The sequence below is a fragment of the Grus americana genome, chromosome 2 (assembly GCF_028858705.1).
Source record: "Grus americana isolate bGruAme1 chromosome 2, bGruAme1.mat, whole genome shotgun sequence".
Classification (NCBI taxonomy): Eukaryota; Metazoa; Chordata; class Aves; order Gruiformes; family Gruidae; genus Grus; species Grus americana.
In genome coordinates, this window is record NC_072853.1 from 139,297,835 (window position 1) to 139,322,518 (window position 24,684).

Sequence of the window (24,684 nt, forward strand, 5' to 3'; positions counted from 1 at the left end):
TAAATGATAGACTTAAACCAAGCATCAAAACTGAACCTTTCAGACGTTAATGTGATGATAGCTGTGTTATTATGAGCCTAATGATATCTAGTGCACACAAGAATACATAGGTGTCATGCTGGGAAACCAATGATCTAGCTCTCATTCTGACTGCAGGCAAAGAATATCTCATCAAAGCTATAAATTTCATGAGTCTGTTCCCAAATTTAAAACCCTTAAGGAAATGGCTTTCATGGTTCAACAGTTTTAAAGGGTTGCTCTTACTTGGCTTTGTAACAAGGAAATTAATAGTTCTTCCAAAACAAATCAGAATTATGCCATAGCTGCATGCATTTTCATGCTGTTGCCTTCAGCATTTTACTTCCTTCTCCAGATAACATCGCTGCAGAATCCACATTGAATTCACCATGGGGAAACATTTATTACCTGCTATGATTTTGCACTATAGCCTTAGATAGGTGATAGAAGTCGTTTACTCATTGCTATGTAAAAATTGTTTTCTTTAGGTCATGTGAAATAGAGTCAGTTTCTAATCAACCTTCACTTTTCACAGAGTAAAACCTATGCAGCCTAATGTCAGGGAGAGTTAGTTTCTATAGCATGATGCAGAGCAACCAGCCAAGGGGTAGACAGCTTATGGGACTGCAATAACAAAGAAGCACAGAAGTTAAATACTTCTCTGTCGGTATGGGTTTTTCCATTTAAAAATTCTGACTGTGCAAATATTGAAGCTCCTGAGAGGAATAATCATGTTTAAATCATTTTCTTAATTTAAAGGTATGAAAATCCTTTCTAATGAGCAGAAAAATAATATTGTGTTAGGATTAGCTGTTCTATGTCACATTGCATGCATATAATGCACTATGACTAGTGCTGTTCGAGGGAAAAAACAAATAAGCAACAAGTCCAGATTAGCAATACATTTCAATATATCAATAACAAAATACTGTGAATTCTCATTTCAACCAGTAAGAAGTTACACATACATTGCAATTAAAATACCAAGATATATTTAGTGTGTGTAGAATCCTTATGATTGCACAACATTTTACATCCAACTATTTCACTGCCTGTGGAGCTACAAACAGGAGATTAACAGCATCTCTGACAAAAGTAGCTTTGGTTTTTTTACCTCATGCCAATCATTTCAGTCTTATCTTTCACATGAGAATGTAGCGTTCAGAATAAGAATCCTTGTGTGACAACAAAAATCAGGTAATATACTAAGGAAATTCATCTAACAGCAAACTATTGCACATATATCTATGATACACCATAAACTATACTCTCATAAATCAGAAATGTTACTCTGTGGGTGATTGACAAGAACTTCCGCAGCTCAAATTCCCCTGTATGAGGAAGTGGAAAGGTCAGATGTTATTTTCTAAGAACAAAAATTATAGTAATAGACAGATTTGCTCTTCTCTGAGAGTGAAGTGACTGTCTGTAATACAAAACACAGTGTTGGGGTCCAGAAAATTCTCAATAGCCCACTGTTCCTCAGGGGGGAAAGAGCAAACATGGTGGACTGAACGAAAACCAACAGTAATCCATCATAAACTGCACAAAAAGCAGTAAATTTGCTTCAATATGAGGAAAATGACAGTTTCTCTTCAAGCATGGAAAACATAATTATCCCCTAAGCCACCCTAAAATAGCTCTCACTGGTGCAAACCAGAATACTGCAATTCCCAATTGAGGAGCACCACCACTGTCATGCATGAGAGGGATGGAGTGGGAAACCAATAGTTCTCCATCTAGACTTTCAGAGCAGCATGTGACTTACAATTAAATAACTGCATAGAGGGAGAGAGAATAAAATAAAAACAACATCGTAACTGGCTGCTCGGGCACGTGTACATAGGGATGTCTGTGTATACATGCGAAGAATATACTGCTCCATAAAGACGTCTGTAATCAGCTGAATTAAAGCTGTCTAAATTTTTGCTCATCCCATCTCTAAGTTAGCCTTTGAGTGTATTCAGATAAGCTTTGAGCTTCACCCTGCAGGAGCTAGGCTGTTCTCAGTATCCAAGTTGGCTTGTGTTTGACTGCAGTGTGGATATACCTTTAATAAAAGCCACAATATTCTGCATCAGATTCTCAGCTTCATTCTGATGAAGAGTAACACTCAGAAACATCATGTCATAGTCATGTAGGACTGTTGCAGCCATTTGCTTTACCCAGTCTGTTGTATCCAAAAAACATTTGGACATTGAGAAAAAAATATATGATGAAAATGAAATTCATACTGGTAGTCTGAAAACTCAGGAATATACCAAAAATAAATTTAGCTGCAAATTTTAATTAAAACAGAATAAAGATAAAGGAAATAAACTCACCTATTTTGTATAGTCTTTATTTGATCTTTATCAGTTAAACCCCCCTCTATTTAGTAAAAATGTCTACACATAAGTCATTAAATAGGTCTCCTCCATTCTTCTGGGAGGGATGAAGTTAGGAGTGCATTTTGAATCAGTCACACTTGTCTCATTTCATCTGAAACCCAGCTGATTAAGATAACAGTGCTGGTTATTATTATTTTGCAGTGAAGATCTCTAAATTTGAGCATTTGAATTTTGAATTAAATAACTTAACCAAGGGACAGGTTTCTATTTATCAACCCTGACTGTAGACTTCTGGTGAAATATGCTGGATTTCTGAAAAAGGAGTTACCTAAAAGTCTGATTTATGTAATTATACTTTCACATTAATTTTTTAAGAATTTAGGAAAGATATAGAAATACCTCTTTTAAGCTCATCAGCATTATGCATCAAATGGAAGCTTCTGTATCTTTCAACAGCTGAACCATTTATCTCACTCAGTTGTTCAGGAGCCAAGTAATACATTTTAATACAAAACCTGAACACCGAATAACCACCTTTCTCATCTTCTGTACCCGTACAGTCCTGGGCTGTCACAGAGCTTAGACTAACAGCAAAAGGACAAGCCTGCTGCCATGGACTGAATGGAAATAGATTATTTTGTACAAATGAGACCCTATCTGCTAATTTCAGGCAGGATAATTTGGGTAGACAAACCCAAACGTCAAGTGCACTGGGGATGAGGGCAGGCAGCGAGGCCAAGACATGGCCATAATCCATCCCAGCCAGTAACTTGCCCCTGCCATTACCCTACCTTTGTGCAAGCTCCGTGTGAAACCTCATTCTCTCACCTTTTCTTATAAGTTACTTGTTCTGTCCTTCAAAATTCAGAGGCCTTTCAGTCCTTTCCAATGGCAACCCTGCACCTTCTTCAGATCCTGGTGAGTACTAAGCTCTGAGAAGTGACTATGGCTTTCTGGGTTAGCCTGAAAAAAAGGAAAAACACTCACTTCATTCTCACCTATCCTGTGATCCTACGCACCACTGCACAGAGAACGGTCCATGAGGTCCTGCGTGGTAAATCCGTGCTTCTGTCTTTCCTAAATCTGTCTCTTCCACTGCAGTGAAGTCAAAATCATACTCACCCTCCTTTCTGAGATGGCTACAGTGGTTGATCTGCACCAAATGGACCAATGCTGAATTTATTTTATATGGTAATTTACATGATAGCTGCATTTGTTAAAATAAGATCTAGTGTTATTAAACTCCTGTAGAGTAATTGTGATTGAAATTTGTCCAGGAGCTACACATATTTGAACCTCTTGAACCAGAAAAGAATTTATAAAAGATATTGCTTAAGCACAGGCATGTTGTTTTTAAAATATCTGAAACTATTATTTATACAGACAGGATAAAATTGAGGATGAATACTATTTACAATCTGATTTAACACTCAATATACAGAATAACAGTAAAAATATAGAAGAGTGGAAAAGAGGTGAACTTCTTCAACTGAAGACGATTCATTTCTCCTAGGGCAAGATAAACTTTACTCAAGGGACTTCAGTGAGTGTTGCTCTAATCCTAAAACAGAATCAGTAAGATTTTTGGTTTCTTCATTGCAATCTGTGAAACTACTGGGCTATAAATCTACAGCTGAGTTTCTTGTACTAACCTTCCAATTTACTGACCTGCACAGGCTAAAAAGCAGAGGTAAATTGGAAATCAAAGAGAGGAGTATAGGAAGAAAAGTTTTTTATTTTAGATTTTCACTACTCACTTAAAGGTCTAATGACACAGCAGGAAGTTATTTTATTGGGTTAGAACGGAAAGATTGGTATGAAGGAATTAGACCTGGGTAGGATGGCCTGATCAAGGCAAAAGCTTGCCATTCATTAAGAGACAATGATCGCATGAAAATGGAAAAGGCTTGCGTGGAAGAAAATGGTAATGCAACATGAAACCAGTTAAAAATCACAAGAGATACAAACATGTAAAACTAATTACTTAGGAAAACATACTGTACATACCAAAAAATCCTTGCCTCTACCCAGTCCTCAGAAACATTTATTTTAATCACTGATCAGAAGAAATTTCAGAACTCATTTAGTAGAACATAATTATCTAACTTTTAAGAATCAAAGCTCTTGCTCGGAAATACCAAAACATGTCTGAGTTCTAACTATCCTTTAAGGATAACATTACTTTGTAGAGTTAAAAAAAAAAAAATGACCTGTTTGCTTAGTAAATGCTATTAGTGATGAATAATCCATCAGCTTTCTACACCGTGTTCAAAAAGCTTTTACAATTTTATTGGTATGGTGCTCAGTTCTGATAATTCAGCTTTTAATGCAATCAAGAATATCACCAGGAGCTACTTAATTAATTCCCCAGTGCAGCATGAATTTAATTTTCAATGACTTTATTGAGAACTTTTTTTGTTAATTTTACAATGAGAAACTATAATCACTGTTACACAACTTGCAAATATTTCAAACAAGACAGTAACCTCCTATTTTTTTGTTTTTTTCTGTTCCAAATTCAGCTCCTGAGATGGATTTTCTGCCTCAGCTTCATTTTCATCTTCCTGTAAAAGAAAATGAAAATCTGAACATTAATCAACTTATTGAAGAAGTACACTTTTTGTACTTATGCGTATGTATAGAATTCTGTACAGACTTTTGCCATCTTTTGCCTGACCAATAAGCATAAAAATAAGCAAAAAATGTAATTTATTCAAGCATTTGATTTTGCTATAGAGTTGAAATTAAAATTATAAGCAATTTAAACAAGTCTAAAACCTCATTTATAGTAGAAGAATAATTTAATAAATAAATATTTCACTGACCAATTTACTGGATGGTTACATAACGATATTACTTAACCATACACAGATGACGAGACATTCAAATGTCTGCAGCAGACAGTATTACACACCTTTCCTTTGTTCTTGACCGGAGGTTTCCACTAAATTACTTTCGAATGCAAGAACTTTCATCACTGTTCTAAAAATTACTTTTGAAAAGCATCTGCCATTGAAAAATGTTTCATTTTTTTGAGACCAGATACGTTTACTTCACCATTTGATAAAAGACAATAAATTTAACTTCAGAGACACTTTATGTGCTGCAGCATCGTATTTTTGTCCCATCTAGCATATTTTCTTGACAGGTCTGCCAATTTTCCAATTACTTGTACCACCATATGTTATCTGAAGATCAGTCAGGTCTAAAATAGGAAACATGAGCATGTCAGGCAGCAGCATGCTTACAATATTGTACAGCTTCAGCTCCAAGAGTAGGGCTCATAATTCACTACGGGTTCCTCTGGATCTTACTGAAAAAATGAAGTGACATCATAATGCCCGTTTCCATAGGAATGGATACTATTTTGTGTCCAGTACAAAATCGTGACCTCCAAAGTATAAATTATGGAAGACTGAGAAAATTGTTTTATAAGGCAGCTTGCAACCCATCGCATCATGAACAGTCCTTATCACACATTCAAAGTACGGCCAGTTTTCCTGCTTGCATTTTAATTCAATATACAGAGAATCTTCCTCATTCCAAAAGCACAAAGGAGAAGAAAAGAATAGACATTTGGGAATGAAGAAGTGTCCTGGCTGCTGTAACACCACTCATCACAAGTCAATAGTTGAGAGAAAGGAAATGTCAGGGACATTAGGTGGGACCCAGGAACCCAGGGTGCAGTTTCCTGCTTTAAAACATCACCTTCATTCTTCTAGGAAAATAACTTTATCTTTTTGCATCCTAGTCCTCCTTTCACCTTCGGAGGGTGTTTTCTAAGGATATTTACACGGGTAGCACAAAATAGAATAGCAATGGAAAATCTCATTAAAAAAATGTGGTCTTGTATCATGTTACACAATGCTAAAATAAAATTGAAAAGCTAGTTGTTCTATTAAAGAAACATACACCCCAAACTATTCTGTTTCTAAATCCTCCCCCCTTCTGGGGATAGGCTAGGCACTGAGAAATGTTTACATGACTGACCGCTAAAGGCTAAATGCTTTTTTTCTTATCTTGCTGGACTGCCATCCCTTCAATTACCTTTAAAACTTGCAGTGAGCCCCTTTTAGTTCAGGTGAGGAAACCTGTCTGTGCATGTGTGTGAAACAAAGATTGTTTATTCATTGACATTACAAGTGTAGCGTATATTCAAGAGTGTGTAATGTATAGTACACATACAAAGGTCAAACTTCTAAAGAAAATAAAGGCAAGGCAGAATGGGAAGCAACAAAGGAGCACTGTGTAACTAAGCTTAGATGTACTGCTTAGAGGTGACAAAGAATATCACTGAATAAAAAAGCCACCCACAGAAATGTTTGGCTGCTATAGAAAAAACAGCCAGGCTCTTTCGTGAAGGACTTGTTAATGAAAGAACAGCAAATCTGCATGTTTCTGAAGGTCCTTACCTACAGAAGTTGCATCCCTACTGACCTCAATGCCAACTAGTCCACCTCCCCAGCACACAACCTGCCTTTATTCCAACGTCCTGACTCGGACTCCCTCATGCAGAGAATATAAACCCTACACAATCATTCTTTTCCCAGCACGTTTGACATATTGCTTGGGGCTTCCTCTCCTAGTAGAGGGAGCATGCAGAAATTTCAGGCACTACAGAGCCATACCTTCACTGAGGACTACAAAAGGGTGAAGGAATATTGGGCTCAATACTGAACATCAGCTTCCTGAGTCTATTTTTTGTGGACAAAAAAGGTTTTATCCAGTGAAAGAGGTTTTGTAACAATCTTCTGGCTTTGCGTAGACTTCAAATGTTTTAATTCTGTGCTCATAAGGTCATGCTTGCTCTCTGGCAGATTTCCTAGGTTACAGCAGCAGCTGCAGTGATCAGTGTTTTCTGAGATGCAGAAATGATGGGTGAGCAGCTATGGCAAGTCCGGGATTTGCTCTGTGTGAATACTCACGATCGAAGCATCTGCTTTGGGATATTTGCAGTACCAATACTCCTTCCTTTGTTCATCTCCTATTGCTTCAACCAGGTAAAAGATATTCAAACAGGTAAAATCTACCAGCAGAGTATAAATTTGACTTATGTGGGCAGATTCTGACACACAAGTCATCCAGGTCCTTGACTGATATTTTGTTATTTTTTGTTATTTTGATATTTTTATGCACAAAAGCTTTCTGAATGGTACTGTATTAAACCATGCTCCACATAAGACATCTTGATTTTGTAGAGGTGCTTTTACTCCATCTCTGTTTTCCAAGAACAGAAGCTCACATTTCATTTTGAAACAGAAATCTAAGTTTAGTATCTCTGAACATGGGTGACTGCCGTGCAAAACACAGAGTAATGATGGTTGATTATTCTCACAGTATTAATTGTTAAGGGGAGAAAACTTTTTCTTTATCAGATATGTCTTCAGCCAGATCAATTCCCAGACCTGTGCACTACCACATGAACAAAAGTGCCAGCACAAAAAAGATGGCAGAAATGATTGGCGGGGGACACTGGAAACTACGAGCCACCCGTTCTGGCACCCATGCAGCTTTCTGCCAGAAAAATAGTGACAGCAGTGGCCTGAGAATGGCAAACTTACTAATAACTGAAAGCTATCAGAAATTTTTGAGACATGAACTCCTATAAATTATAAGAAGTGCAATATCACTGCCAGTATACTTGGGAAAGATTTGAACTGGCAATTTAGAGCACACGTATTAACCATACTCCAAGATGTGAAGACTCACTATTCTTTCAGTTTGCTGACAATGCAAAATTTCTATGAAATGTTTTATCTTTTTTTTTTAATAGCCCAAGAGGCATCCCAATGATTGCACATAGAATATTGAGTTGGTTGGAGTTTCTAATGTCATTAATAATGTTTGAATTTTCAACTAAATAGTCTATATAGCCTAATTATCAAGAAATTATGCCAGACTGCAGATTAAACATATTTAATATATTTGTTTTACTAATTACCACCTATCATTATCATCATTATAATGTTTTTAATTCTGACAGATAGCAAAGCAAAACCTTTTATTTTCATGTTATCTTTTAAAAAACAGTCCAACATGGCAGTGTGTAAAGTTGTTATTACCAGTGGCTACACAGCAGATGAACTACTGAATTCCAGTTTCTGTTTCACATAAATTTAGTTCACATTATTTCTGTTAATGCCTCACATGTCTATTCTGTGTTATTATTTATTTTGCTTCCAGCTGCCTATGATTGTGCTGTCTATTGCTTTCTGTCCTAAAAATTCTGAATTTTTTACAGTAATTTTGATGTTAAAATGTTCAATGATCAAAGCAGGTTTTGCTAGCAGGTGTCACAAACCAAGCTTCTCTCCATATCTTTTTTGACTACAGACAACCACAGACTCGAATATTATACAGTGAATTTTGAACACACCCACCTGAAAGATGCCTCAGCACAGATCTGGTGACTTGTAAGAGTGGCAAAGGGAAGAGAATACCTTACGACTGTATTACTACTTTTACTGAAAAAGAGCATTTAACAGCCCAAAGATAATTTTCATGTTGAAATGAATGAAGTTTACTAGTCTGGAATTGTTGTTCTTTCAGATTTACAAACCCAACAGTGATAAGGAAAAGTACAAAGGGCTTTATAAAGTGCTGTTAAGCCCAACACCCTGAATTCAAATGTCAGCTCAGGAGCTCCTTAAGCCACTGATGATTGGACATCTCATCAGTGTCCTGATGGTGCTGATGGACTGATGGAGATTATGGAGATTCCACATGATCTTTTTTTCCTACATCCTTTTCCTAGGCATACCCCCTTTTCCCTGATGGAAACAAAGTATTGGACTAACGGGTCCTTTGGATGCTCTACACATGTCTTCAAATATCCTATGGACATCTCTTCCTTTAAACTACTTAGTCTACACTTGGTAGCTGAGAATTTATGGGTCACAGCAACAGAACAGGGTCAAGAATTTTAAGCTGAGACAGTACAATCTGCCACCTAAATAAGATTTGTGAATTATTAATGAAGTATTGAGCATCCAATAGCTCTGCTGAAGTTAATGGAAATGCTTCGAGATTAGATTTTTTTAGGTGCCAAAAACTAAAGGTAAGAAGCTGACTTTTAAGATCCTATTTCTGAAAATTTTGATCTGACAGTTGATAGAGACCATCATATAACTTCATCCCCTTTGGAAGCATGTTTAAGGTCAACTACAAATGGTGCTCCGAGCAGAGAATAACAGGTCCCAGGTAGCAAGTTAATTTTGTAGTAAGTATTCCAGAATATTCCCCTGTAGAGAAATTCTGGCATGAGGGGGGAAGAGAAAAAAAAAAAAAAAAGCCACCTAGAAATAGGTGTCCCTTTCTCCTTTTTTCCCCTCCAACTAATTTAATTCAAAATATCTAAGAATTTCTTTTTATTCCATTAGTTAATGATACAAAATCTGGAAGATGACAGTGAATTAGACAATTCTTAACTCTACAGGGAATCTGACACTACTCTGTATGCAGAACAGATCACACTTCAATTAACTGTGCTAGGAAATGCACCGATTCACAGATTTGTGCATTGCACCACACCTGTATTTTCTAAAGTTGCATTACAAAGGTATACTTAATAAAATAAACTTGCTAATGTATTCTTTGCAAACTGTAACCCATATTCTAAACTTAATAAACACTATTACAGTATGACATAAATGAACATCAGAATAATAACAAAGTATGCAAACCACAAAAATACCCTACTATAATGAGGAATGACTAAAGGGTTCTCTATGCTGTCACATAATCTAGAAATATTATCTCAAAACCACTCAGGACCAAATTCAGATACTATTACTCTTCATAGTATCTTAACCCAAAAAAGTTGTAATATGACTAATATACTAAGCTCCAGTGAGGGTGTCCAGCTGGTATTTCATCTCCTGCCTCACAAAACACCTGCTAGCAAAACACCAGTTGGAAGTAGCTAAAAATACTTTTAATACTCTTCAAAAATATATCAGGAAAAAGGGACTTTAGAACCTATGAGAGTTTTTCTTTGTGTACGTTAAAGTCTAGCTTTCCAATGTCATAGGCCAAATTTGGAGGAAAATTTGTTTCAGGCAAAAATTGGGAGTTAAATCAATCTCTCTGTTAAATTGGCAAAAAGTGAGCAGCCAGCACTAAAATTCAAAAGTTATTTTTCTTCCAAAGCCTATGCTATCTTCTTCAAACATATTACTGACACCCTTATAATGAAGAGTAGTGCAAAAATACAGAGTACAACTGGAACAATTCTTTACCAATGGATATTAGAAGCAAATATAAATTCTTGTGATAGATGACAGTTTTCTGTCACCGTAGCTCTGCAGCGATAAGGCAGCTGTTTGTTTCCCAAGAAAAGGAGACCCTTGCTACATGGATCATTTTCACAGTGACAGCCTTGACAAGTTTGACATTTGCTTCATGAAGTATTCTGAAGCAGCCATCAAGAAAATGCCCCCTCTGGGACCACTGGCATGCTGACAGTCGTACCTTTTAATGCGCATCTCCGTTAATTCTTACTGTCAAAGCCCACCAAATTCCTACAACGAAATCTCTGCTGATCTGGTACATTACAAAATGGAGGCTATGAACGAACTAACCATTACAATGTAAGTAAACATGACATCAATTAACTGGGAGCAGCTCTCCACCCCATTTTGTTCAGTAAAAACAGCAACGTTTAGCTGTGGGTTTCCTTCACCGATGCAGTACGTGGCATCGTGCTCTAGGTGGCAATGCCAGACTAGGAGAACTATTTTTATGCTCAAGCTCCTCTTAAGAAGCTACAAGCAGCTGCATGTTTATCACAAACTCTTTCCTTTCACTTGCACTGGTACAAGAACTTTAAGTCTTTTTGAAATGTTTGTCAGTGTTCTGTATTTTCTATTTCCTTGTTTCTAATTCTGATTATACAGATAAATGTACCATCGCAAGAGCCCTTACAGTCAAATTTCATTTAACGCTTAGTACAGAAGTGGAATTTCATGCCAGATTTCAAATCTTCCATCTGTTTCTCTCCTATTTAGGAGGCAACCATTCCACTGAGTGGCCCTTTTGGCTGGCTGCCACTACATTTGGGATGCTCTTCAGGGCAGGTGGTGCTTGAAACCCAACCATTGTTTTACAAGTTCAGCTGGTTCTCCTTGAAGAAAGTAGGGAAAAATGTTTCCTCTTTAACAATCTGAGTCTTTAAAGGTTTAGGTTTATGAACTTTAGACTGAATCTATAAATGCTCAGATATCACAAACCTGAAACATCAACTAAGAAATAGATGAAAAGCAACTTTACTGGGATAGTACTGTGCCTGTATGGACCGGGCCTCCTTAATTTCCACTGTGGTCCCAGAGTACACACATGCATTAGTTTTCAAGCCTTCAAGTCTGACGCTGTCCCAATTAAGATCCTTTCTAAGGCAAATTTGTCACTCAGTTATAATACTTACATCTGTGCATATAGAAACATATATATGGAAACCACAGTAGCATTTTCTATTTATGTGGCAATATAATCATTATCTTTATGAATTATAAATTAAAACAGAAAGTTCCACTTTACATATATTTAAAATACTACTACAGAATAATATTCCATAGCCTAGAAATGCATATACTAATCAAATCAAGATGATTTTAAATTTTCATGATTATACTCCCACCATATTTACATTATACATTTACTGAATTATAAGAAGCAAAACTTCTTCAGGTTTGTATTCGTGATACTAAGAAATAAAATGGCTTCTTCTAACAATAGCTACATGAAAACAAAAGGTGCTCAGGTCAACAATAAGGAATTAATGGCTCTTTTAAACAATTTTATTTCTAAGTACTCTTTAATAAAAAAACCAAGAGGCTAATTTTTAACTGCTCAATTGTTAGACTATACATCTATCTTGGTAGTTACTAAATTACAGCTGAAGATTTTTTTTCGTGGTTTAACTGTTTTCACAAATAAGTTTGGCTGCAGACAGCCTCTTATGAAGAGGTCTGAACATCCCTTGTTTCCAAAATGATTAACAGCATTACACAGAAGAGTAGGCACAACCGAGTTAGTTACAGAATAATGCTTCTGTAAGCTACAATCAAGACATGGTGCCTACAGTCGAAGGCAGCTGAAAGACATCACTCTAAACATCACTGAAGTACACGTTTTTAACAGAAAAAGATAACGCTACCATACACTACTTATCTCAATAACAGAGAAAATCTAGATCCTAATGAAAATGTTTTAGGAAAAATGTGTGCATTGCATGCTTCTGACCAAAATTAATTAGAGTTTTAATGTTTTACATTTCCACCATAATTCTTTAAATGGTGCATTTATTTCATAGTAATAAACACTCGGTTCATTAAGTAAAGTTCAAAATCTGTGTTACTCGCTACATTTAACAACCTTTGGCCCTCTTCTTCAGTATTTCTTGATTCAGGTTTCCAAAGCATTGAATAAGCAATCGAGGAACACAATTAAATTTCATGACTCTGCATATTTAGGATTCTTATTTCATCTAAGACAAAGGGCAATTAATCTACCATTCTATACTGAATTCCAACTGTAGTGAGCCATGATAGATACTGAAATGAACTTACAGGAAATGCTTAATTAAATTACTGTAAAAAGCACAACCAAAGTTTTTTCTTTCCTTATGATAAGAGAAAATGCACATTTAATTAGAAAAAGTCTACTGCAGTATTATAAATTTAATAACTTGGGAATTCATGAAAATATTGCTATAATGTGATTGCTAACAATTCAGAAACCTTTTTTCTTCCTTTCTTTTATATTTCATCAGAACATTTCACCTGAGTACAGCCATGAAATTCTCTTCAGGCTCGAGGCATAAAGGATGGATCTTTCAGTGGAGTTAATATGATGACATAGGAGTCTGAACAACACAGCAAAGGCCTTTATTTTAGTCACTTATTTTCCAAAATGTGATATAAGTAAAAGCTGTAAAAATGCCTTTGTATTTGTTGTAATACTTAATGCCTGTATTTAGTCACAATCCATGAAGCTGCAAACAAAACCGATAGAAATGGACGAAGCTGTAGAAGTAGATGGAGGATAGACTATGACAGCAAATAGAACTCATGCTACTGATAAAGAAATGAGAGATGGAAGACTTTTGCTTTTTAAAAAAACACAACACAATTCCTTTCGGTAGGTCCCCCAAAACACATACTGACATTTAAATTCAGAATCCAACAACTATAACTAGACAGATGTTTCAATAATTTCAACATCCATTAAATAAAATCCCCGAAAGAGCATTCTAGGCTAGGACCAGATCCACACCTTCATGCTAACAACCCAGGTACAATCTCTCATGGAAGACCTACATCTTCCCTACTGTTATCATTCACTTAATCTAAATTAACTCTAGCACTGCAGAGCTATCCAGAAGTCAAAATCATTCCTTTACAAGCTGTATAAACATACTTTTAATTTGACAATATAACCCAAACATTTGGCTATGGACCTGAAATCAAACAAGACAAGAAATCTATGGTTTTAGAAGTCAGAATTCAGTTGGTTTGATTGCAAAGGAAGGCTTGTAGATTTGTCTGCGTTTATATTTTGACTTTATTTATTTGAAGATAGCACTTACTGTTCTGATCCAGTAATGACACCTGAACAGCCCTGTTTCAAACAATAGATCAACTCAGATTATTTGAAGCACCAAGGGTGTATTGGTAATAAACAGAGGGTTAATTTTGAGTCAAAACTGTAACATTTAATATACCGAGGTTTGAATAGTTTCAAGCTGATCAGCTTCTAAATTAAAAAATGAATGTATTTATTAGGTTTAACAATAGAATGAATTCTCTTCAACCTCCACTCGTCTTGGCATTTTCAAGTGAGGTTCTAAAGCCAAATGCTCTTTAATTCAGTGGGTATACTGAGGGATGTTTTGGTAATTTGTCATTATAGTGATGTTGCTTCACTGTAATTTTTTGAAGTCAGAATCTGATGAAACTCTTTCAACTGGAAATAATGCAATGTCCAACCATTTAATGTAAGACTATGATCAAAAGGAACTGCAAAAACCTGCCCTGTAAAAGCAGCATCTGCCTCCTAACACAGTCTGATATCCTTCCAAAACTTCTTCTCTAACAAAGTTTATACACTTTGTAAAAAAAAAAAAAAAAAAATTACTTGCCCTTCAGAAACTTAGAATCAAATTAAATGACAGACGTCACCTCGGTGCAGGTAGTCACCACAAACAGGGTTCCTTACAGGTTCATGGTGCATTTCTTTCTGATAAATGTAGAAGTTACTGTTTCACTATACTACATCAAAGTCACCTTTTGGTTTGTCAACAGATTGCTCCCCATCTCTGCCCACCCTCCAACAAATCACACATAACTTTGTTAGAAGAGTGGGAGAAAAAGTACTTTGATGTGAATCAATTACTAAAAAGCTACATTCTAAAAGATTCCCAAAGCTAGGGAAATTTGGCTATAACTAATTAGTGTTTTGCATATTTATGGTAGAAGAGCTCATTACAGAGCTCACATTATAAATCATTATTTATCTACTTTTTCCTTAAAACACTGAAGCCACTTATTATCATTTGTTGAAACTCCTTTTGAAGCTCACTGAACTCCATTCCTCACAAGATTACTCACCCAGAAGGTTTTTGTCTCCCATTACGTTATATCACAGTGCTTCCAAGACATAATATTCTTCACAACCATTAAGGCCCACAACTTGCAAACACATATACATGCATCGTTACATTCAACTCATCTGGTTACTGAACTGAACAGTACTATTTTCTGGGGGTATGTATGAAATACACTGTAGAACAAGGCTCCTCTGGAAGGGAATACTGAATTTAAACAGCCCCTGGATCAAGCATGGCAGTTAAATTATGGGTATTTAAGAGGAAGTTGAGGCTATTTTCAGAGGGCTGTTTTTTCCTGAAATCCTAGTGCCACCAGTCAGCTGCCTCTAACGAGTTTCTGCCCAGCACCTTACGCAGGGTCAGCAATGGCCCCGCAGCGATGTTCAGGAGTTGCTGCTCGCTGCGCTTGTACAACAGCTGCTCTCGTAACTGTCAGTGTTACCTAACAATATCAAGCAAAAGCTTACATATTCACTCACTTTACTCAGTTGCAATCTATTTGTCTGGTTTTATTCATTGGCTTTTCTGTTTCTGCACATACAGGAACTGCAGGAATTGGATATTATGATTCTAAGAGTCAACAGCCAGTAACTATTTGATCATTTTCTGTATACTGATTATTTAAGATAATCATATGTCTCCTTTACTCACAGAACAGAACAGGTCATTAAAACAAAAAAGTGATGTAGGAGAAACAGGTTCAGGTTATCCTGTGGCAAATACTACCTAGTATTTCACGCAATTGATTTTGCCTGCTTCCTCTCATCTAGATGTACCTTAGACTACGCAACACATTGAGAACTACAAAAGCACTGCCATTTAAATCAGCATTTAAATTTAGAAACAAACATGTAACTATACTACTTCATCTGTCAATGTAATTTTAAAATCTGTTTATTAAGAATATGAAGACTATGAAGAAATACAGCAAATGCTGTCTATTTTGGTGGACAAGAAATCAAGGATCTTATTCTTCCTACATTAATCGATGTTTCCCTTTGTCAATACTCTCGTCAGTGACAGTTACTGGAACCAATCATTTGTGAACTGGAAGTGGACTGAAGTATTTTCAATTCATTTGAATTCAAGGAAACCTTTCAGGAGGTAAGTTCTCAAAAAAAGGAAAACCTCAAAAACTTCGTTAGCTGTTGCTTCTGTTGTCCTTTCATAATCCCATAAATGATGCCTTTTAAGACCTAGACATAGAAAAGTCTCTAGCTCCTTTCAACATTTTACTGTTCAATTTGATAAATGTTGTAATATATCAATATAATATTTATTTAACTGTAGTATTAATAATCCAAACCTTGGCCAAGTCATATCATGCCACATACTGTACAAACGCATCTGGAGAGTCTGATCTTGCAGAGTCTAAAATCAGTTAGGGAAAAAAAATGAAGTAAGAGAAGGACAAGAAGTAAAACATCGTAAAGCTAAGTGAGTCAGGATAACAGGCTTGTATCTATCTCAATCACATTTTTGTGCCAAGTATGGCTAATAAAGAATGATTAAAAAATTATTATCATAAAAATGTATATAAAACTATTTCTACATTTCTACATCTATATAAAGAAATATATTCTACATTTCTTTCTAAAGCAAATATACTGACTATACAGGACAGGCATAAAAATTAGGCAGTTATGGCAGATATTTTATCAAAACAGTGCTGAGCTCTAAGGAGTCAGTCTGTAGAGGTCTGCTTTTGCGGGGGAAAATGGAATTGAGGTTAAGGTGAGAACTCCCTGTATGAAGCATGGTGTGTGGAGAAAGCTGGGAAAACCTTTGGGTAGTGAGCTAGAAAATGTCATTGGAGGAGAGGAAGACATGGAGCGGTGGTATGTAACAGGATTTATAATCTAGAAGGGGGTCACTAACAGAAACCAGGATAAAGTTAATGCATGTGTCCATAGTAAAGCAAGGTCTGGGACTCAGATGAGGAATTTCTCAGCTAAAATCTCTGACATTTGTCCCCCTACTATAATATGTATTCGGCCTGGAGGGCGTGGAAATTGAACTCACTGCTACATTAAAGAACTTACCTGTAAAATGTGAATAATAATACTTTCAATGTCAGGATGGAGCTCTATGCATGAAAAGATTTATATAAGTGCTAAGTGCTGTCATTGTTATTACATTCAGAAAGTACAGAAGACTCTAAAAGCATTAACTTTTCTAGTGCAGAACATCACCTGCTCTTTCTGAAACCAGCAAAGACGACATAAAATTAGTGCAGTTATTCCAAGAAATTGTCTGGTTCTAAATTATGATGCATATTTTTTGTCTCTTTGAAATGTAAATAACCATTAATAGCAGGAATTTTATGATACACGATACAGTATAGTATGCGGCAAGCTATAAAGCATATGAAAAACAGTTCTACTTCATATAAACTGGTTTTTCATCAGGAAATTATTTAATTGGAAAGATGCTTTGAGAGCAATCAGAAGGCAACACATAAAAAAGGTGCCTGGTTTGGAATGATGAAAACAGAGTGGAGTCAATTTTTAAAACATAATGAAATAAGGAAGTAACTACCAAGTCAGCGCTAGTACATCAGCCAGCGGGATCAAATGAAATTGATGTGTCTATTCCTCTTTTTCAGACAAGTACCTGTCCTCCAAGGAATACCACATCCTAATAGCATTTAAGTGGTAGTCAATACCCTCGCTGTGAAAACTGCAGTGGACAGCTTGAGTTAGATCATTTTTTTTCTATGTGAATATAGTTTCATATTTAGGTTGTCTTGCATCAGGTGACGACAAATTTTAAGGTTGTGGCCCAGAATTACATCTTTGGGTGTACATACTTTTGGGTATTTAGTTTCTGATTTTGGATTTTTAAAATGTATTGTTCACGTCCTGTCTTGTGCTTACAATTCAAAAGTTGCTGTTCACTCGGTGGCCAGTGGAAGTTTCACACACAACACTGCCTTCATCCAAGGACAGCAATAATTCATTTGCCCTGTCAACGCAACATTTTCAGATACAGTAAGCATTGCCTCTCTTGAAAATCTTTATTTCACTGAGAAAAATAAAAGGCAGAAGTTTCTTTTGCATATTTAAAACATTAATTACAGGAGGAGAGCTATAGATACTGACCAATAGGTTAAAATACTTGCGCTGAACAGAGCTGTCACTAATACAGTATTTACATTTACAAAGTGATTTCTGCATTAATGGGATTGTTCCAGGCTGAAAACAACATTTTTAATACCATAAACAAACAAGAGATGAATGCACAAAATGAACTGTTTAACAGGGGTTTATGTACCCCCTGTGCATTGTATTTGGAAATAAGTCCTTAAACTCAGAGGCGGAAGGATTCTCCATGGATTAGAAGAGAGACCCGCAGTCCTTTCAGCAGCATCCTTTTATACAAAATTTGGCACTAACACTCTGTTTGCCTCAGCAAATGACTTCACGCTTTGTCCTTTTAATCCAATTTCCACCTTAATATAGACTAAAGTGTAGTGAAAATACTGAAAGAGGATGCCCGGAAATGAATTGCGTTAGAAATCTAATCCAGGCGGTAATCCAATCCCACAGAGTCAGCTCCTCATTAACTGAGAAGTTTAACCCACAGACAGCTTCATACAAACCAGCCTTCAGCACTAGCTATGACCTGATATAATTATCACACATCAAGATATGACTCAACAAGGCAGGTAAGAGGCTAAGTCTGACAAAAAGAAGAGTAACAGCACTCTATTGAAAGCCACAATAATTGATTGTAACACTTATCCCAACTTGAATAGCTCAGATTTGTAGGCTATTACGGCATTAGGTACTTTGCTGGTACAGCCCATAAGCTACCCTATTCAGCAAAAGCTTCCCCATTAGCAGGTATTATCTCCTTTTTTCTGTAGGCCAAAGCAACCAAGGTACCTTAAAACAACAGCTGCCCCACAGCAGACAGGAGCCTGTTCAGGAAACCCTGATTTGCATTTTACTGCCACGGAAAACAATAATTTCCTAGTCAATGAACATTGCTACTTCTGCTTTTTCTTTCTTAGACTGATGAACCACAGGTGACAACTTGGACAACATCCTGAGAACAACAGACACTTGAGGACTCCAGCGGCTTGCCATCTATGCGTCCTGGCAAAGAAGGGCCAGAAAACCAGCGTCACCGTGTCTTCCTTACAAAAGCTCTGGGTCCACTGAGGACTCAAAGGTAACACAAAGGTGCTGCTCACTGCTTGTGGACATGATGTCAGACTTCCTGTCAGCACAGTGAGATTCACCAGGTATTTAAACCAAAAATAAAACCCCAACAATCTTTAAGCAACTTAACATGATGAAAGCATACCACTAAGATATTCCCATCACAAAATCCAGTGAAACATACCTTTTTATCCTAGCCAAACTAGTATCTATTCATAGAGGTCTCTGTCTTTAACTTGGGCCGTGAGCAGAGGAGAAAGAAAACGGTACCTACCCAAATTAAAAGCAGATTTCAACGGACTAATGGATTACAGTCCTACAACTCGGAATCTGCAGAAAGCACAGCGCAGGTGAATCAGGTGCCAGAGCTCACTGGCAGCTCATTCTAACAACGCTCAGTACCTAACCATAGCTCTCCTACTTCCCTTCGCAGTGGGAAAACACAAATGGAAGCCAAGGGTAGGTAACTCAAGTTAATTCTGTAGTCTGCGGATCCACGCTAAGTTGTCAATGGCTACTGCTGGCAAAAAAGAAAAGGGATTTTCTACCATTGGTGAAGCAAACTTTTTCTTAATGTAGTTTCTTTGGCATAGCCAAACTTGTCAGTTTTACACACTTCTCCACAGAAAGGTAAATTGTTCAAGTAAATTGTTCATTAATAATTTCTACAGTTTCTCACAAGATCTAAGGATTTCGTTTATACAGGACATTTCAAAGTTAAGCTAGTAGAAGCACAAAAGTGTGCAGGAAGGAGGAAGAAGACCCAAGAAAATGGAAAACATATTTCCTGTCAATATTCTTTCCAAGGTGATTTGAACTGCACTTTGCCTGCACTGGCTCTCAGCAATAAGCAGGTATTCTTGCTTAATGAAAAGGATTTGCATTCCTGGCCTATGTAAAAATACAGGCTCTATCTGTGATTCTCTTTTTCCTGTTGTTTCTCTGAGTGATTGAGGTGACAGCTATGATTTTTATTTTGTCTGAATAGTTTAATTAAATGCAACACAGCCCTCCCTTGGACAAAGTCCCAAATATATTTTTTTCATTTTCAAGATCTTATCCATTGATACAAAGAATAAAAGGGAATTTTCTCCATGCCCATTTGGTTGTTTTGTTTTGAGCTGACAGCTTTAGACAAAAGCTGGTAAAAATAACACGTCTCAAGGCCATGACACCTTCCTCCCACAAACTATTTCCTTTTGCTGCCTTCTCAACACATGTAGAACTTTACGTTTTGGTGGATGTTTCACCATCTTCAGGCTTGTTTCCTTCTAGCTTTCACAGTCTACTTCACAAAATTCTCATCTTTTTAATTAGGAAAATTCCTGAAGGTCCTTAGGATAATGCTTAAAATCTTCTTGGTGTCCTTTCCTTTAGACATAAGCTCTTCTCTTTTGCTGTTCTCTGTCTACTTCCTTACAAGAACATCTTGTCTTGGTACAAGGATAAGGTAGAAATAACAGCTTACCACTTATAGATATGTTCAAGATAAGGGGACTGAGGAGATTTTCCTAGAAAGGCAGTATCTAGCAGTTGTTTTGCTTTTTTAAAATTCTGACTCATGATTTTTCCTCTAATCTGACATTTAAGGGAATCCAAGAGAAAAAACTGAAACAGGTGCCAGTCTCTCTCTCAAAAATTAGAAAGATGTTTGGGAACTACAGCAATGTGTTCCAACCAGAAGACCACTACCTGTGGTGTCCATTTTGTAGTGGTTGACATAAGCATCGAAAATTTCATTGATAAATGTAATTTTCATCTCATTCATCTGTCATAAAGACCTTTAAGCCAGGAGTCCTATTTTCTGATAGGGAATATATGAAGCAACATTTAACCTCAGGTTTATACTGTTGAGCAACATACTTTATCCACCTCACCAAGAATGGCTGGAAGTCTAAAAATTAAACATTCGAAATGGAAGGATACAACACAGAAATTAATTTTCCAACTGACTATGAGTTCAGTTTTTTTGTTTGTTTGTTCATTTTAAATGACAGTACGCCCGTCTGTTCCATAGCCAGTAACAGCAGTTGCCAGGCTTCAGTCCTTATTCTCTCCTTGGGGAATAGAACTAGTCCATGACTAAATCATTAATCCTTGCTTAGCAGCATCCAGTCACTACTCATTCCAGAATTTTATTTTATTTTTCTTCTGTACTTGGAAAATTAAGTTTCCAGTCTCTTCATGCAAAAGAAATTGTCAAAAAATGAAAAAAATTAGTGGGGTCGTGGTAGAGTGGAGAACTCAAGTCGCACTGTACTGGTTTATAAGCTGTTACATCAGCCATTGCCCCTAAATCCTTTTGGGACACAGTGACAGATTTCTATCATCACTTTCATAAGCCAAACTTTTTAATATTTTAGAACTCTCATCACATTAAAGTTTCATTGCTCTGAAAAAGATTTAGATTTTAACAGTGATAATAGCAGCTTTTGTCTCAAGTGTTACAGATTTTCTGAGGAATACAGCAGTTGTAATCATATTTAGATCAACTGAGATAATTTTTGTAACTAAATTTTATAGATAAAACCATCCTGCTTTCACCACAACAGATGCATAATGCAAAAAAGTTAAATGCATAACTGAATTTCCTATCCTCAGGGTGTATGATTTCATAACCCACAGCATAAAAGGATAAGAAGAGTCAACTGACAACAAAACGTCTTGCCTGTCCAAACATATGAAAGGCCAGATCTCCTCAGTAGCTTGGCTTGTGCATCATTCTCCTGCTTTCTACACTAATGTTTATGAGCCAGTGATCTATCAAGCCCTGCAAAATCAAGCAGTAGATACGCTGCAGTTAAGAATTTTTTTCATACTGAGAGATGCAGTCAAGCATATGTGGTCTAAGAAATTAGCGCTTCAGAAAGCCCTAGGTATATTCCTCCTGACCATCTCCACTGAAATACCACTTTCAAATGCAAGATTGGCTGACTTGCTGAAATTTCTAAATCATGCACGTACAGCTAGCTGGAACGCTATTAAAAAAAGAGCAATATGACTTTACTTCTGACCAATGGTAGGCTTCCTTAATGAAGATTTTTCATGCTGGAAGATGTGAAGCAAGCTCCTCACAGTGTATTGTGAAGATGTAAACTCTCATGCTGAAATTCAGAAGTCACCACCAGTCAATCGAAGGAGAATAAAAAAACCCAAAACCTTGTGTGTTGAGATAAAGACAGATTAGTAGGATAACAAAAGAAGAGAATACTCCTACTACTACCACTACTAAATAAAACAAGTGATACACAAATGCAATTGCTCACCACATGCGGAAAAAAACCCCCAATGCCCAGTCTGTTTCTGAGCAGCGACTCCTCCTCCTGGCTAGCTTCCCCAGTTATATACGGAGCATGACACTACATGGTATGGACTATCCCTTTGGCCAGCCTGGGCCAGCTGTCCTGGCTGTGCTCTCCTGCCACCTTCTACACCTGGCAGGGTGTGAGAAGCTGAAAAGTCCTTGATTTAGTGTAGACACTACAACTACCTAGCACAACTAAAAACATCAGTGTGTTATCAACGTTATTCTCATATTAAATCCTAACCACAGCACTATACTGGCTGCTAGAAAGAAAATTAACTCTATTTCAGCCAATGACTCAGATTCATCTCTCCGGTGTTTGAGGTCTCTGGAAGTTAGACAATTTGCTTGCACAGGATGCACTCGGTGGACAGTAGGAGTGCCTAGAACATAACTCACCTCCCTTTTCCTCCACATTGATTTTAGGATGGGATAGTGCAACAATTCCCTAATACATATGCTAAAAACATTACAGCAAGGACAGATGGCAAGCAAACGGAGTCACCCTTAACACTTTGTTTCTACAGAATGCCCATTCAAGGGTAACTTCCACTCTGTCTGTAAATAATCACAAAAGGTAAAGATCCAGAGTCTGTAGGAATTGGAAATATTTACAGAAGGAATTAAAATTTAAATTGCAAGATTCTTTCAAGCTACTGATCATGCAGTATTAAAGAAGTTTTATTGCCTTATCGTAGTAATTAATTTTTGTTTCACATTAATGACATTCTTATCATGCCTAAGATGCTAATGCAATTTGACAACAGCAAACACCATAAGATCACTTAGTTTATGCATGTCACTAGCACGGACAAATGCATAGCTTTACAGCAATGACCTTCCTAACGTACTAATTGCTTTCAAAATGAAGGACTGGTTCTATGTTTTTGTCATGGGAAGGGAGGATTAATTTTTACATTGTCTTTTAATATCTGATTTTTTGAAGAAAACAATTATCAACTTTATACGCAGCAGTTCTAAAGTGAAATGTTGAGCATACCTCATAAAATTATATTTTCATAAGTCTCCTATTAAATACATGGCCTTACAAAAACTTCCAGCTTGTTTCAACATCAATGTGATGTGATACTAATGAGTGATTAAAGTTAAACTTATTGCACAAAAAAACCCCACTTGGAGCTCAAAGTAAAATTCTCATATACATCAGAAACACCGAGACTTCGTTTCAGCTTTCTACTTATTTGCAAAAAGCTGTTCCAGCCTGTGACGGATGCTCTGGGTCATTTGCGGATGGGCCAGGCTCCAGAAAAGAAACGTCTCTTCTGACCAAGTGCCTTGGAGAGCACCTCTCTCAGAAGATGCGTGCTCGGCAGCTGCAGCTGGAATTCCGGAGCAAGCGGCTGTAAATGTGGGAGGTGCCGTTGCTGGTGCTGGTGGTGCTGGTGCTGGTGGTGCTGGTGCTGGTGCTGCTGGTGCTGGTGCTGCTGCAGCTCAGGGCTTGGGGAAGGAGCACTCACAAAGAGCGCACGAAACTTAACCGCTCACCCTTGAATGGGAAGCAGGTGCATTTCTCCCCTTGTTAGAGAAAGGCGGTACGTGACCCTTGAAAGTGCTGCAAATCAAACGGTTTTAAAAAATAGTAAAGGGACGGCTATGAACTCTGCAAAACAGGCGCAGGGTTTCATCAAATACAACTTTTCTCTTGTGCTGTTGCTTCGTTACAAAGAGTACCAACACTTTCCTCCGTTTTCTTATAAAAGAAACTGGAAGCATAGCCGAAAATGTGTTAGGATACTGAACCGTAGTATTTGTGTATAACATGCTTCATTAAAAACATATTTTGAATTCCGATTATATTCTTATTAACCCAATTACTTTGCTATGTATATATTTAATATATTTTAAAAGAATTATACACTGTGATATGCATCTCTCCTCTATTTCATTTAATGCTAAGGCTAATTTTAACTAAATTAAGAGTTCATTGAAATATACTCAATATACATGTATTTTATGGGCTTTTTTGCAAACTGTACTACTATTGTACAAAACAGCCAAGTGCTACATAGATCTTAAGCTCCCTATAACAATAAAACGTGTACCTTTAGATTGATACTAAATAAGCATCATAATTTGCTAATGTGTTCTAAACAAAATACTGGCAGAATTAGTATAAAGCTTAGTGTAAGCTTGTTTTAACTTTCACTTGACCTTCACTTTTTTTTTTTAAAAAAAGGTTTTTGTATTCATACGTACATTCCTGTTGAAGATGGGGTTAAACTTGTCAGAAGCATTTTAATA

At 36.7% G+C, this 24,684-nt stretch overlaps 1 protein-coding gene across 1 annotated transcript in view; it reads right to left on the reverse strand.

Moving 5' to 3' along the window:
- Positions 1-4,760: 4,760 nt before the first annotated feature.
- PHF14 (PHD finger protein 14) overlaps positions 4,761-24,684 on the reverse strand; it is a 168,737-nt gene continuing 148,813 nt past the window's right edge. The window contains exons 19-20 of the mRNA XM_054817113.1: positions 16,259-16,323; positions 4,761-4,912 (exon numbers count right to left, since the gene is read on the reverse strand). Of these exons, the coding sequence (XP_054673088.1) occupies positions 4,867-4,912; positions 16,259-16,323 (111 nt within the window). The 3' untranslated portion in view covers positions 4,761-4,866. The remainder of the gene's footprint in view (positions 4,913-16,258; positions 16,324-24,684) is intronic.